At 27.0% G+C, this 16,974-nt stretch overlaps 3 protein-coding genes across 3 annotated transcripts in view; 1 reads left to right on the top strand and 2 right to left on the bottom strand.

The window, feature by feature from the left end:
* LOC119611547 (E3 ubiquitin-protein ligase Ubr3) overlaps positions 1-16,974 on the top strand; it is a gene marked incomplete at its 3' end in the record, with an annotated part of 69,382 nt that overhangs the window by 6,885 nt on the left and 45,523 nt on the right. The gene's annotated exons all lie outside the window — the stretch shown is intronic.
* On the bottom strand, positions 11,132-11,824 carry LOC119611553. The gene has a single exon (XM_037967190.1). The coding sequence runs from the start codon at positions 11,756-11,758 to the stop codon at positions 11,207-11,209; it is 552 nt and encodes a 183-aa protein (XP_037823118.1). The 5' UTR covers positions 11,759-11,824; the 3' UTR covers positions 11,132-11,206.
* LOC119611554 lies at positions 15,697-16,377 on the bottom strand. The gene has a single exon (XM_037967191.1). The coding sequence runs from the start codon at positions 16,310-16,312 to the stop codon at positions 15,761-15,763; it is 552 nt and encodes a 183-aa protein (XP_037823119.1). The 5' UTR covers positions 16,313-16,377; the 3' UTR covers positions 15,697-15,760.

Here is a 16,974-nt window from a genome sequence, read left to right as displayed (position 1 = left end):
TGTCGCCGATTTGACGCTGATGATTTATATACGAGGATAGTAATGGAAATTATTTAATTTGCTAAATTTGCCATTGAAATTATATTTTTCTACAATAGCTTTAGTTGTACAGTTAAACAAGGTTATGGAAGTATTTTATTTATGGTTTGAACAAAATTTTGATTAGAAGACTAGATTCTCGCATATATAGATTCAATCGAAAATTTAGCGCTTCCAGGAATTTTTTCGATACATTTTTTTATTCAATGGAAATGATTACAAATTTTTTATTTCAAGCTAATTTTAATGATTTTATTTAAATAATATTTTAGATACTAGTTTTATTTAAGACAATTTTCGACAAATTTTATTTTTAGAGAAAATCTTCGATAAATTTCCTTTTTAGAGAAACTCTTCGATAAATTTTCTTTTTAGTGAAAATTCTTGATAAAAATTTTTTTATAGAAAATATTTGATATATTTTTCTTTTTAGAGAAAATTTTCGATAAATTTTCTTTTTAGAGATAATTTTCGATAAATTTTCTTTTTAGAGATAATTTTCGATAAATTTTTTTATAAATAATTTTCTATAAATTTTATTTTTATAGAAAATTTTCTATAAATAAATAAATAAATAAACATAAAAAAAGAAAATTTATAGAAAACTTTCTTTTTATAGAAATTTTGCAATAATTTTTCTTTTTATAGAAAATTTTCGATAATTTTCTTTTTTATAGAAAATTTTCCTTTTATAGAAAATTTGATATTTTTTAATGAAAATTCGATAATTTTCTTTTTATAGAAAATTCGATAATTTATTTCTTATAGAAAATTCGATAATTTTCTTTTTATAGAAAATTCGATAATTTTCTTTTCATATAAAATTCGATAAATTGTATTTTTATAGAAAATTCAATAAATTTGCTTTTTTAAAGAAAATTCAGTAAATTTACTTTTTAAACAAAATTAGACAAATTTTCTTTTTATAGAAAATTCGAAAAATTGTCTTTTTATAGAAAATTCGATCAATTTTCTTTTAATTGAAAATTTGATAAATTTTGTTTTTTTTTTTTTTTAATAGAAAATTCCATAAATTAGTATATAATGGAAATTCGATAAATTTTCTTTTTATACAAAATTCGATAAATTTTCGATAATTTTTTTTTATATACAATTTTTCGATAAATTTTCGTTTTTATATAAAATTTTCGATAATTTTATGAAAAATTCGATAAATTTTCTTTTAATAGAAAATTCGATAAATTTTCTTTTTATACTAAATTCGATAACTTTTTTATATATGTTTCGATAAATTTTCTTTTTATAGAAAATTTTTGATAATTTTCCTTTTTATAAAAAAATCTCTATAATTTTCCTTTTTATAGAAAATTGTTGATAATTTTCCTTTTTATGGAAAATTCGATAAATTTTCTTTCTATAGAAAATTCGATAAATTTTATTTTAATAGAAAATTCTATAAATTTTATTATAATAGAAAATTTGATAAATTTTATTTTTATAGAAAATTTTTTTATAAAGTTTTGATTAAATTTCTATTTAAAGAAAATTTATAATTAATTTATCATTTAAATGAAATGTTTGATAAATTTTTAATTAAAAAAATAATGTTCAATAAATTTTTTATTTAGAAAGAAATTTAGCTTAAAGAATGTTTTTGAAATTTTATATTTAAAGAAAAATCTCTACTAATTTTCTTTTTACATTTTTTTATTTAAAAACTTGTTTAATAAATTTTCCAAATTAATAAATTTTTTCAAAAGTATTCTACTAAAAAAAAATTACGACATACATATTTTTTTATTAAATTAAATACTAATTCTTTACCACTGTAGAGAAACTTATCAGTTTTTATGAGTTTTTGTAAAATATACTCCATATTTCTAAATGAATTATCCCTACATTTTATAACTGAAGCTAATTTATTTTACTCTTCCATAAACTACAGAAAGTCGTAAAATTTCTTTAGCCCGGAAAAAGACATTTCTGTTTTTGACTCTATATTCTGGGCGAATAAAATGTATCTTGTGTTATTGTGTAATTTTAATTAAAAATTGTTTGTAATTTCTCTATCCTTTTGTTTATCCTGTAAATATTTTTTTCTCATTAATTTTATTTTCTAAACTTATACATATTTAACCTCATTTCGTTGTAGTTGTAAAATCGTTCGCACAAGACTCATAATATTGTAATGTTCAGTTAGCAAAAAAGTAAATAAAGAAAAAACAAACTTAATATTCTAAAAGAACATTATGAAGTTTTTGCAGTTAAAATGCCATCATGGCATAAAAATAGATAACACGGAACGAAACTTACAGAACGACATATACGAACAGAAACAGAAACAGACACTAGCAACATAAAAGGGGGCAAACAGCAAAACGCACGTGTTGTTACAATAATCGTCCTACTTATAGTTTTGCACTTACAAAACTAGAAGAGAAACAAATAAAAAAACACAAACAACATTTCTTTTGTATAGAAGAGGAAAAAGAAAATAAGAACTGAATAGAATAGAGTTATGAGCTAACTAAGAACTTCCTGTTGAATTTACAGCTGAGCAGAGTTAAAACTCTAAATAACCAGCCAACATCATCTACAGCTAACCAACCCACAAAATACGTAAACAACCAACCTGGTTGCCAGCCGAATCCCGTCCAAACTCTTCCGCTCTTCTTTTGCTTTTAGCCCACAGTCATCATAATCATAACCATCATCACCAGGCTAATTTGTGGAACAGTGTAAAATGTTTCTCACTCATGATGTTCTTTCTGTTCGTTCTCGTTTTGTAACTTGTTTCTCTCTTTTGTATGATTTTATTATTTTTTTCTTGTTGCTGTTGTTGGTTTTATGCTTTAATCTGTTATTTATTTGTTTCCATGTGTATTTATTATTATTTTTTTTTATTTATTTATGAAAAGTTTATTAGTTTTGTTTTTATTTATTTATTTCACAATATTAAAGTCAGTCTCATTCCCATCCCGGTTTTTTCTTCTCGTTTTTTTTTTCTGTTTAGTCGTGTGCCATTTTTTGTAAATTGTTTGCTAATTAACATGCAACTCACAGTTTTAAATTATTGAGAGGGAATTTGTAATTTTTTGATTAAGAATTCATAATTGTCTAAAAGGAATTTTGGAAATTTCAAAAAAAGACATAACTGTTTAGTTTTATTTTAATCCAATTAAAATAGATTAATTTGAAAATTTTAAGTTTTTTTTTTATAATCAAATTAAAATTTATCGTAAATTTTCTTTAAAAATAAAATTTATCGAAAATTTATCATACATTTTCTATAAAAAGAAAGTTTTTCGAAATTTTTTTTATAAAAAGAAAATTTATTGTAATTTTTCTATAAAAAGAAAATTTATTGTAAATTTTCTATAAAAAGAAAATTTATCGTAATTTTTCTATAAAAATAAAATTTATCGTAATTTTTCTATAAAAAAAAAAATTATTGTAAATTTTCTATAAAAAGAAAATTTATTGCAAATTTTCAATAAAAAAGAAAATTTATTGCAAATTTTCAATAAAAAAGAAATTTTATCGTATATTTTCTACAAAAAAGAAAATTTATCGTAAATTTTCTATAAAAAGAAAATTTATCGTAAATTTTCTATAAAAAGAAAATTTATCGTAAATTTTCTATAAAAAGAAAATTTATCGTAAATTTTCTTAAAAAGAAAATTTATCGTAAATTTTCTATAAAAAGAAAATTTATCGTAAATTTTCTATAAAAAGAAAATTTATCGTAAATTTTCTATAAAAAGAAAATTTATCGTAAATTTTCTATAAAAAGAAAATTTATCGTAAATTTTGTATAAAAGGAACATTTATCGTAAATTTTCTATAAAAAGAAAATTTATCGTAAATTTTCTATAAAAAGAAAATTTGTCGTAAATTCTCTATAAAAAGAAAATTTGTCGTAAATTTTCTATAAAAAGAAAATTTGTCGTAAATTTTCTATAAAAAGAAAATTTATCCTAAATTTTCAATAAAAATTTATCCTAAATTTTCAATAAAAATTTATCCTAAATTTTCAATAAAAATTTATCCTAAATTTTCAATAAAAAGAAAATTTATAGTAAATTTTTTATAAAAAGAAAATTTATCGTAAATTTTCTATAAAAAGAAAATTTATCGTAAATTTTCTATAAAAAGAAAATTTATCGTAAATTTTGTATAAAAGGAACATTTATCGTAAATTTTCTATAAAAATAAATTTTATCGTAAATTTTCTATAAAAAGAAAATTTATCGTAAATTTTCAATAAAAAGAAATTTTATGGTAAATTTTCTATAAAAAGAAATTTTATCGTAAATTTTGTATAAAAAGAAATTTTATCGTAAATTTTGTATAAAAAAAATAAAAAAAAGTGTTCTCTAACAGAAAGTTTTTTTCTAGAAAACATTGTATGAATCGAAAATGTTTCAAATATTTACTACAAATCGAATATTTATCGATTTGTACTTACATCTGGCATTCATTCTCCTTCTTTTACTCTTTTTATCTCCAGTTAAATTTTGCTCTACTACTTCTCTTCTTGTGCTCATCGAATATTGTAGTTGTTGCTATTTTTTTAACTTTTTTACATGTGCTATATAAATGTTTGTGTGTAAGTTGGTATGACGATGCCATGGAGTTTTGGAGCATTGAACTTTAATGTGTGTTTGAGCTTTTTTTTTTTGTTGTCATTTTTTTATTTTTGTATTTCATTTAGCTTCTCTTCTGGTATGTTTTTTTATTTTCGTATTTTATGTGAGTTCTTAAAAATCGATTTTGTAAATAATTTAATTCTTAATTATTTAATACTCATTTTTTCCATAAAACATTTTTATTAATGCACTAATGATGATTATGAGGCCTTTTAAATTTATTGTTATTTATAATTAATTTACAAAAACAATGTAATTTGCCATAAATCTTAGAAGTTTGTGTTTGCGTGTTGGCTTTTTGATGTTTTAATAGTTTTATGGAGGGATATTAGTTAAACGGTTTTGGGCGAATTTTTTTTACCCTACACTGATGAAAAGTTTTATAAATTTCTAACACATTTTCCTGTCCCAAGCACAATGTGAACTTGATCGTGAACAATTGATTAATTTAAAACATTTTTTTTTAATTATGGAAATTGGTCTATATGTCCTCAGAAGCAATATGGGCACATACGTCAATACGTGAAGGAAAGCTCTCTAAGAAGAACTTAAAATTTATCATTGTAATTTTTACGTAGATATTGAAGATTTTATGTAATCGCATCGTTATTATTTCGAGAGTTTTTTTGAAAGAAGTCAACAAGTTGGCCATTTGGTCTTTAAGTTGGTCCGCACAATCTCCTGGTGTTTTATCACTAGCCGTTTCTTCGTCAAATACTGCATTATCACAAACATTATCATTAATATCAATCACTTTTGATGATATTTCCAAAAGCTCCTTAATGTGTAAAAGTTCTTCAAATAAATATGTATCATTTCCATTGCCATATATTTTAGTGATTTTATAAGAAAGCTCATCAGCAATATCCTCTAAATTAAGTACAGAATCTATCATACAATTTACACCCAGGAAATTTTGAACAATTTCTTGAACATTTGTATCAAAATAGTCAATTGATGCTGCTTGCACCAAGCCACCAAGGCAAATCGTTACAAATATTAATAATGTCTTGAAAAACATTTCTCCGTTTAATTAAATTATATTTGCAACTTCTTTAAAATACTAATTTATAATACATTTTTTTTCCACTTTATATAGTATTAATATTATTTGCTTTCTTTAACTATTTGTACAACTTTATTTTCCATTTAATTGGTTAAAAAAGAATATTAATTAACTTTAAATATAAATATTTAAATTAAGTTGAATTATATAAATTGCACTATTGAATTGTATTTGAAATGAAGTCAATATTTATAAAGTAATTAATAATGTTTATTTGCTGACAATTTCCCCTAAGTTAAGCAAAAACTGACAAATCATTTTTGGGATCAAGTTCAATTCCTATCTTAAGAAATAGCAATTTCATTTTAGTGGTAAATGTTAACATGCCTCGACACTTACTACTCATTAGGTTTTGCTATATAACTGTAATGTTTAAAATATATAGACAGGTCTATCACAGACCAATCCGATCGAAAGTGGAATTATTTCCATTAATGTGGGATATTTAGATCCAAAATATATGGAAATTTTAGCACCGATTTTTACTGAAAGGCGACTTTTAACAGAAAGCGATTTTCAGTTACCCCAATGTATGCTTTTCGAAACGTCTCTGCATCTTCTATTCTTTCAAGAAAAGCTTCGAAAAGAGGTAAAGTCTTAAAGAATAGATTATTAATTGGATGTATATAGCGGTCGTAAGACGATCTATGGTCAAACTGGCAATATATTGGACTCTAAGCTTATGACGTAACATAATTCTGAAAAACAAATGAGTAAGGCGCTCTGCAACTTCTATTCTTGTAAGGAAAGCTTCAAAAAGAGGTGGAGTCTTAAAGAATACATTATAAACTGGGTGTATATAGTGGTCAAAAGACGATCTAAGTTTAAACTGGCAATATTTAATTCTCTAAGATCATGTAGAAACATAATGAGTAAGGCGCTCTACACCTTAAATTCTTGCAAGAAAAGCTTCGAATAGAGCTTGAGTCTTAAAGAATACATTATGAAGGCGATCTAGGGTCAAACTGGTAATATTTTGGACTCTTAACTCATGTAGAAACATAATGCTGAAAGACAATGAGTAAGGCGCTCTGCACCTACTATTGTTGCAAGAAAAGCTTCGAACAGATGTGGTGCCTTAAAGAATACAATATGTATTGGATGTACATAGCGATCATAAGACGATCTAGAGTCAAACTGGCAATATATTGGACTCTAATCTCACGTAGAAACATAATAAGACGCTCAGCACCTTCTATTGATCAAAAAGAGTTGGGGTCTTAAAGAATAGCGATCGTAAGACGACCTAAGGCAAAACTGGCAATATTTTTGGACTATAAGCTCATGTCGAAACATAATGCTGAAAGTCAAGAAAAACTTTTAAATGAGATAGGTTCTTAAAGATTACATAGTGTTCTGGATGTACATAGCTGTCATTAGAACCCATCTGATCTATGGTTGACTTGTCTGATGGAAAGTGGTGGAAGCGAAAACCCTTAGGTCCATTTTGACTAAGATCTTTGTAACTTGTTTTACAATTACTGGACAAACAACAGAACAGTATGGAGATTATGCCGGCCCTTGATACTAAGTCGGCAATATTGATACATGATCTACAAAAAGTAGATTAACAACCTTCCAAATCACAAGGGATAATGCGATCTCAGTTTACATTGTGGGATCCAAAACTGATATGGATATTGGCTCGGGAATTTTCTGCAATTAGTTTGGTCTCCATATTGTGTCTTGTTTCGTCATTCTCGAAGTGTCTTCTCAACTGCATTACATTTCTATGTAACTTTTTGTCGAGTTGATATGTTTTCTTAAAAATAGAATTACTCTTAAACCGAACTTTTACAAATATACTTCTATTCATAGTGGAAGAGAATATCTAAAGCGCTATGGCCCTGTCTTTCAGAGAATAGAACATTGATGCTCTTGAATCTTTATAGGTATTAATTAAGAATTCTTATAAATATAATTAATGGATACATGTTAGATCATATGGCCAACCCACGTTGAAGTTAATGCAGAAGTTCTTTAGACGAAGAAGAATATTCGCTATATAAATGTATGTATGTATCTCCATGCAAAGCTATTTTATGATCTAGACTGTCTGAAATATGTCTTACTTACGAATCTAAACTTTTATCAACACATATGTCACTATCACAGACATATTAAATCAACGTTTAAATTCAAATACTAATGATCTATGGAAAATGATTTAGTGATCGAAAATTACATCGAGTAGTAGATAACAATCTGGAAGTTCCGAAAATATTCATAACGAAAGCACATAGAAGGAAAAAGAAATATATACGCCTGGTACCAAATTGACACCAAACTGTTTATAATTTTTCAATACCAACGTTGTTGACAACGCTGCGTTGTCAACATTACATAGTGTTGTCGTACGTATGTATATACTTTGACAACGAATGTTATTGAAAAATTATAAACTCTTTGGTGTCAATTTGGTACCAGACATGTATATTTCCTTTTCCCTCTGTGCAGTTAAATAAGATTTATACCCCAAAAATCCATTAAACAGATCATTTTGTTACATTAAAAAGATAAAAGTTTCAATGTTCGTCAATTTATTTATTAGAAATACTTTATTATACATTTCAAATATAACAAAATATATCAAAATTATATCTACGAAACAAGCTTAGCACATGCTTCAATACGTAAAGGATAATTGCTTAAAAGAAATTTGAAATTTTTCAGGGCCATTTGTACACAGGCGGGTTTACCATAAGGTTTTGTTAAACCTTTGTTTATATCATTCCTAGTTTTATTGTAGGAAATTTCTAAGCTAACCATTTCATCTTTAAGTTGGGTGGCACATTTGTCTGAGGGTACTTTATCACTATCCTTATTTATATTAAAATCAGCATTATCGCAAACATTATCATTGATATCCGCTACATTTGAGGTTATTTGCATAAGTTCACTAGCATCAGCAAGTTCTTTAGTCAAATTTGCTGCAGCTTCTGGGCCACAACGTTTAGAGACTTGATAAGAAAATTCATCAGCCGAATCCTCTAAATTAAGCACTGACTCCACCAAACAGTAAACACCAAGTAAATTTTTAACACTTGAATTGGAATTTTTCGATAAATCGGAGAGAGCAGATCCTTGCACCATACCGCAAAGACCAAACGTTAAAAGTATAAATGAAATTTTATAAAACATTATTTCCTTTTAATAAAATTATATGTATTTGCAACACTTTTGAAATACTAATTCTTCATTTGTGTTTTCCTTCTTTATATAGTGAAAAATTTAATTTGCATTTTTTAAACTATTTATACAAGTTTATTTGTTTTTTAATTAATTAACTAATTATATAATTTTGCAAAAAATAAATATTTAAAGAAAGAACGTCCATTAATTAATACTTTTTTATTAATACATATTTAAATGGTATTGAATTTTCAATAATTACTGGCTTAATTTTATTTTCGCAAAAAATCAATATTAATTAAATAATTAAAAAAACGAATACATTGTCATGACTATTGAGCAGTCTATTGGCTAGTATCATGACTGGTCTATGGGCTAGGCAATTGACTAGTATATGGATTAGCCTGTAATCTATTGAATAGTCTATGTACTAGACCATTGAGAAGTGTATGGACTAGTCTATTGATTAGTATATGGACTATCCTATTGACTAGTCTGTGGACTACTCTAATGACTAGTCTAGTAGTATATTCAATAGTCTATAGACTAGCCTGTAATCTACTTAATAGTCTATGGACTACATATATATTAGTTTATCGACTAGTTTTTGGACTAGCATGTGGACTAGTCTATTGACTAGAACAGTCTATAGAGTCTAATGGACTAGTCTATGGATAAGTCAATGGAATAGTCTATAGACTAGTCTGTGGGCTATCCTTAATCTATGTATATAATAGTCTTTGGATTAGTATAATGTCTAGCCTATGGAGAAGTCTATGAATTAGTACATTTACGGGTTTATTGACTAGTCTACGGACTACCCAATGTATTAGTTTATCGACTAGTTTTGTGGACTAACATATGGACTAGTCTATTGACTAGAACATTCTGTTGTGTCTAGTCTATAGTCTAGTTGACTAGTCAATGGAATATTCTAAGTCGATGAAATAGTCTATAGACTAGTCTGAAGACTATCCTGTAGCCTATTTAATGGAATAGTATTATGTCTAGCCTAAGGACAAGACTATTAAGAAATCTGTGAATCAGTACATTTACGGGTTTATTGACTAGTCTATGGAATATTCTATTGACTAGTCTATGAAGTAGACTACGAACTAGTCTGATGACTATTCTATGAATTAGTCTAGTGGCTATTCTTTAGATTGGTCTATGGACAATGTAATAGTATATGGACTAGTAATCTATTGAATAGTCTATGTACTAGTATTATGACTAGCCAATGGACTAGTCTATTGACGAGCATATGAGCTAGTATATTTACAGGTTTATAGATTAGGCTATGGACTAGCTTATGGACTAGTTTATGTACTAGTTATTGACTAGTTTGTGGAATAAACTAATGAATATATTATGGACTATAGTTTTGACAAGTCTGCAGATTAGTATTTTGTCTAGTCTATGGACTTGTCTATATTACTAAATTAAAAAGCTTTTCTTCAACTAGTCCATTGTCTAAACCACGACTATATTATTGACTATTCTACGGACTAGTCCATTTACTTTTCTATGAACTAGTCTATTGACTATGATATATATATATAGTATATTGTCTAGTCTATAGACTAGTCCATGGGCTAACTACTTACCAGTCTGTGGATTAGTCTGAGGTCTAGATTTTGAACTAGTTAATGAAATACTACTCTGTTGATTAGTCTATGGACTAGCCTACTAATTAGCCTAAGAACTAGCCTATTGTCTAGTCTATTGACTAGTGCATGGCTAACTATAGACCAGTCTGTGGGCTAGCTTTTGAACTAGTATATGGAATAGTCTACTGACTACTCTATTGACTAGTCCGTGGTCTACTTTAGTCTATGGACTAGTCTATTGAATAATATATTGACTAGTCTATAGACTATCCTAATAACTAGTCTAGTGACTATTCTATGGATTAAACTATGGACTAGTCTATGGATAAATCGAAGGAATAGTCTAGAATAGTATATGATTTAGTATATTGATTAGTCTGTAATCCATTTAATAGTCTTTGGAATAGTATTATTATGGACTAGTCTATAGAGAAGTCTATAAATTGGTATATTTACGGGTTTATTGATTAGTCGATGGGTTACGCCATGTATTAGTTTATGGACTAGTTTATTGACTAGTCTGTGGACTTATTGAGTAGACTAGTTTAATGAGTATTCTATTAACTAGTCTATAGACTATAATATTGACAAGTCTGTAGATTAGTCTTTGACTAGTCTAAGCACTAGTGTATTAAGTCTGTTCTAGTCTATATTACTAAATTAAAACGATTTTCTTTTAATGTTCCTCAAATTGTATTTATTAGAAATATATTATTACATATTTCAAATATAATAAAAATATTTCAATATTAAGCATCAGCTGCAAGTTCAGCACATGTTTCAATACGTTGAGGAAAACTATTTAAAAAGTATTTGAAATTTGTCATGGCCATTTTGACACAGGCAGCGCTATTATAGGATTGCTTTAAACCATTAGTTATATCCTTCTTAGTTGTCTTAAATGAAGTCAACAAGTCTGCCATTTGGGTTTTAAGTTGGGTAGCACAATCGCTGGAGGCTTCAGTATCACTATCTGTATCTTCATCAAATGCAGAATTATCACAAATATCTTCATCATCATTGGTATCAATCACCTTCGAGGTTAATTTCATAAGAGCCTTAGTGTCAGCAAGTTCTGTAGCTAGATTTTTAACAGCATCAGCGCCACAGCTCTTAGAGATTTGATAGGTAAACTCATCGGCAGCATCCTCTAAATTAAGTACAGATTCTACCATACAATGAACACCAAGTAAATTTTGAACACTTGATTCAACATTTTTAGCAAAATCGCTTATAGGAGTTGCCTGCACCAAACCACAGAGGCAAATGCTTAAAAGTATTAAGGAAATTTTAGAAAACATTTCTCCGTTTAATTAAATTTCTATTGCGAAGTTTTCAAAATACTAATTGATCTTTTATTTTGATCTAATCTTTTTATAGTGAAAATATTATTTTTTTGTTTTGTTAACTGTTTGCACAAGTTTATTTGTCTTGCAATTGATTATTGCTTAAATAATTATGTTTTTTTTTACTAAAAAAATTAAAAAAAAAGAAAATTAATTAAATTTCTTTGTAAATATTTAAATTAAGTGGATTTTTTTTCTCAACAATTGCAATTGAAACGAAGTATTTGTACTTAAGTTAATTAAAAATAGTCGTCATTTAAATTAAATTATTGCTACTGATTTTTTTGGGTTTGTTTTTATTTGCTAAACAATTTTTAATTTTGGCTAACAAATTAGTAGTAAATATTTATTTAAGTTTTTGAGACTAGGAAGAGATACACTTTTAAAATAATACATTGTTGGTGTTTGCAATAAGGGCCAATATTGTTAGTATCACGTGTATAAAAAAATTATTGAATTGATAAAAAATATTTGCTACTTCAAGATCAAGTTTAGTCGGAATTCAATATCGAAATTATTTCCCCACTTAGACGTTTATTTGTAAAGTTATCGAACATGTAAGAAGATATATGGAGAGCTACTTTTCTTAAGAAGAAAATTATTTTTCAAGATAATATTAACGATTTTAGAAATTTTGAGTATTTCTTTAAAAAATAAAATTTTTAATAAGAATTATAAGTGACCATAGATCAAGATAATTCAAGCGATTAAAAATTTTACAATATTTTTATAAAATATGAAGTTTTAATTGGAAATATAAATTACTACAGATTTGGTGCAAAAGATCGATCTTCTCTTTCTCATATATCATGCTCTTTCTCTTAAAAGCTATTTAAAATTGTTATATAGATAATGTATCCATGTTTGATTGATCTTCTTTTTTTTAAACAAAGTTTTGTTTTTAAAAGTGATTGATCACTGATCGAGCTTTTATTTGAAAATTTCAACGAATTTTTCTTATAGGTAAGGTTTGTTTGATATTGAAAATGGGCGGGGCCCATACAAGTGGCCCCCGAAAAACAGCTTTAACAGTCATCACTGTTTTAAAAATGAGAATATAGCGATGAAATTCGACATAAATAAGTTTTATATGAGTCCAATTCTCTCTACCAAATTTTATGAGGATCGGTCCGTAATTGACCCTATCCTTCATGTATGGTCTACCCCAAAAAATTACTTTAACACCCATTGCTGGCTTAAAAATACCTAGACTCTCTGAAATTCGATATAAGTAAGTTTCTTAGCAGTAAAAATCTATCTACCGAATTTTATGAGAATCCATATATTATCCTACCCCCCATATAAGGTCCTCTCAGAAAATGACTTTAACGTTCACTAATGGCTTGAAAATACGAGTATAGCGATGAAATTCGACATAAATAAGTTTTATATGAGTCCAATTCTCTCTACCAAATTTTATGAGGATCGGTCCATAACTGACCCTACCCTTCATATATGGTCACCACCAAAAAATAACTTTAACACCCATTACTGGCTTAAAAATACGAGTCTGTCGCTAAAATTAGATGTAAGTAAGCTTCTTACGAGCAAAAATCTATCTACCGAATTTTATGAGGATCGGTCCATTTAATATCCTACCCCCTTATAAGGTCCTCTCAGAAAATGACTTTAACCCTCACTACTGGGTTAAAAATACGAGTATAGCGCTGAAATTCGACATAAGTAAGTTTCTTACGAGCACAAATCCCTAATCCGAAAGGGATGTGTCCATAATTGACTTAAGCTCTATTTCACATATCAACCTAATGTTTATAGGAGAGTATTCCATTTGCGATTGATCATAGTTCGAGATCATAGATAAATATATATGATCGAAGATGGAGGATATTTCAGTGAACAATGAAATGTCTTATGAAAAAACGAAAATATTAGTGACAGCAGTTAATGATCTTTTTCTCGATCAAGTCGATCACCATTTCAAAATTATAAATAATCGCTGATTATGATCTTGATTAAATTTTTTTAATATAATACGATTTTTTCTTATGAAAGGTTTAGATTTAATAAAAAACATTAATATTTAAATCGGGATTTAGTTCTGAGTGATCGCAGATACAGGTCTTTTGTTCCATCGTATAATCACCGATCTAATTTAATTTCCTACTTAGTTAAAAGTTTATTTGTCAAATAAATCAAGATCGAATACGCCAATTGGTAGTAATCAACTTATTGCTTTAAGGATTTTACGTTTTTCATTTAGTAGATAAATTTTTGCGATCGCAGATCGAGGCTATTTGACCGAACAATGGAATGATCTCGGATCAATTTTTTTTAAGTCTTTTTTTAAACAACATTTAAATATAATCACATTTAATTGGGTTTTGTCGATCAATAGAATATGATATTGTTTAATTTAAAATTTTTATTTTTTTGTATTTAATTTTTTTTTTCAACATTATAATTGATCGCTGAGAAACTGATCATATCCTTGATAAAAGTTTTTAATTTAATATAAGTTTTTCTTATAAAATATGGAGATTTAATTAAAACTTTTCGAATTCGAGATCGAGATCCACTTCTTGTTCTAAGTGATCGCAGATCAAGATCTTCCATTCTATCCAATAATCACTAATATAGTTTAATTTACACAGTTAAATAACCTTTAAAAATCGATAACAGATCGTGTTCATTATTAATTTAAATACCCTTTTGCCAAATCAGTAACGATTTAAGATTTTTTTAATGAAAAAAATGAATTTGATTCAGAATGAGTGATCGATCTAAGATCGAGTTGTTATCCCTTGACTTGGAATATGGAATTTTTTGTTTAAAAGAAAAAACAATCTTTCTATACATACATATATGCTGCTCAACATTTATTTAAAACTTCTAGTACATATTTTCAATGATATTTTTCGATTATTTAAAAAGTTTAGAACAATATTCAACCAATTCCGTAAAGATGGGTAAATTTAATTTTAAATTATTTGCAGCAATTTTACTACAGGAATCTGTAACCTTGTCTGCCTTATTAGTTACATAATTTAATGTTTTCTCCAACCAATCATTAAGTTTAACCATTCTTGTCCTAATCGAACTGACACACAGAGTAGGAGAGGTCTTCTTAGCATCGGTGGTCTCATTATAGGCAGCATTTTTACAAATATTATTATGGGCATCAATAACATTTTCTGTCAATTCTCCGAAACTTTTACAATAATTCTCCATTTGTGTTACAAATTTAGACGGTTTTGTAACATTACAAATTTTTATATCGTAAATGAACTCATTGGCAACATTTTCCACATTGAATACTGATTCGATCAAACAATTTATGCCACCCAAATATTTAGTTGATGTTTTGACATTGTTTTTAAATGTAGTACAGTTGGCTAAAACCAGTATAGAGGTAAATAGTAAAAAATATACTTTAGAGTTCATGGTATTTCCAAGATATCTCTATTTTTGTAATACTGAAATTTTAACACAAAATCGTAAGTTTATATACTCTTTAGATGTTTGAATTATTTGCTTAAATATTTGTAGTTTGATTTATTTATCTACAAGATAAACAGTATCTGTTTAATTGGAATAGTTTTTAGTTTTTATAGTTATCAAGAAAATGTAATGTTTTCAATTTGTACTTATACGTGTACGTACTTCTTGGAAAAGAAATGTTTTACACACAGAGTACGAACCTGGGCCTCTTGTGGGTTAGCAAGCAGTCCTAGCTTAAAAGTAATGCATATGGTATGTAGTAGTCATGGAAAAGTAAGTTAATGTGTAAGTACAAGTCATTACCGAGTTTTTGTTAGGTACACATGTTTGATTAGTGATTAAGCTTTTTCTTGGATCGTTACCTAGAGAGTAACTAAGAATTTACTTGCTTCTACTGGAACTAAAAATTTTTATAAAAGAAAGAATTTGCACAGTAAGAGATTTTGCTAAAAAACACAAGCTTCTTCAAATGCTTCTTTCACTTTTATTTAAAAAAAATTAATAAAACTTTAAATGTTTAAATAACAAAGCACAATTATTAACTGATTCGGGAAGAATTGGTAAATTTATCTTTAATGTATTTGCAGCAATTGCACTACAGGTATCTCCAATTGCTGATTCATCTGAAGCCAAATATTTATAAGTATTTGAAACAGCCGCAAAGAGATTAGCCATTAGCGTATTAATTTGTTCCGTACAAGCTACAGGCGCCGATTTACCAGCATCTGACTCTTCATAGGCAGCATTTTTGCAAACAATATCATCGGCGTTAATGATCTCTCCGGTATTTTCGGTAATGGTATTGCATAAATTTAAGATTTCAGTAACTACAGCGGATGCATTTACGTTACATACTTGAATGTTGTAGCTGAAGTCGTTGGCTAAATTCTCCACATTGAAGACGGCTTCAATTAAACAATTAACGCCTCCTAAGGTTGGTGTTGAAGCCTGTACATTTGTGGTAAAGATTTCTTGACTTCCAAAATCATCAGCTCCCCGTGATAGTGCTAGGATATTAGCAAATAGGAAAATAATTATTTTACTATTCATTGCGTTGTGTTATTTTTATATTTCCAAGGTGTTTATTTTTGTAAGACTGAAATTATATACAAAAATCTATTGCTTATATAGTCCATAATTTGTTAAAAGCACTTCAGACATTTTACTTTATCAACTAATTGCAGCTTAAAATAATTAAGTGAAAGATAACAAAAGTTTAAATAATTTAAGTATTTTATAAAAATAGTATTAAGTATTTTATATTTTCAACTAATTATAAATAACTATAGATCTTACTAGGTTATTCAATCGATCAATCGTCATTGGTTATCCGATTTATTTGTTGAATATATTTATAGATAGATAGATAGATAGATAGATAGATAGGTAGATAGATAGATAGATAGATAGATAGATAGATAGATAGATAGATAGATAGATAGATAGATAGATAGATAGATAGATAGATAGATAGATAGATAGATAGATAGATAGATAGATAGATAGATAGATAGATAGATAGATAGATAGATAGATAGATAGATAGATAGATAGATAGATAGATAGATAGATAGATAGATAGATAGATAGATAGATAGATAGATAGATAGATAGATAGATAGATAGATAGATAGATAGATAGATAGATAGATAGATAGATAGATAGATAGATAGATAGATAGATAGATAGATAGATAGATAGATAGATATAT

This window comes from Lucilia sericata, unplaced genomic scaffold, assembly GCF_015586225.1.
Source record: "Lucilia sericata isolate MDLA Ls3-8-SP2 unplaced genomic scaffold, ASM1558622v1 Contig001479F_arrow, whole genome shotgun sequence".
Lineage (NCBI taxonomy): Eukaryota > Metazoa > Arthropoda > Insecta > Diptera > Calliphoridae > Lucilia > Lucilia sericata.
This window is presented reverse-complemented; position numbering and strand designations above follow the sequence as displayed.

Bases quoted from the DNA above. Each gene is read 5' to 3' on its own strand.
- LOC119611553 (XM_037967190.1), bottom strand. From the start codon at position 11,758: ATGTTTTCTAAAATTTCCTTAATACTTTTAAGCATTTGCCTCTGTGGT.
- LOC119611554 (XM_037967191.1), bottom strand. From the start codon at position 16,312: ATGAATAGTAAAATAATTATTTTCCTATTTGCTAATATCCTAGCACTA.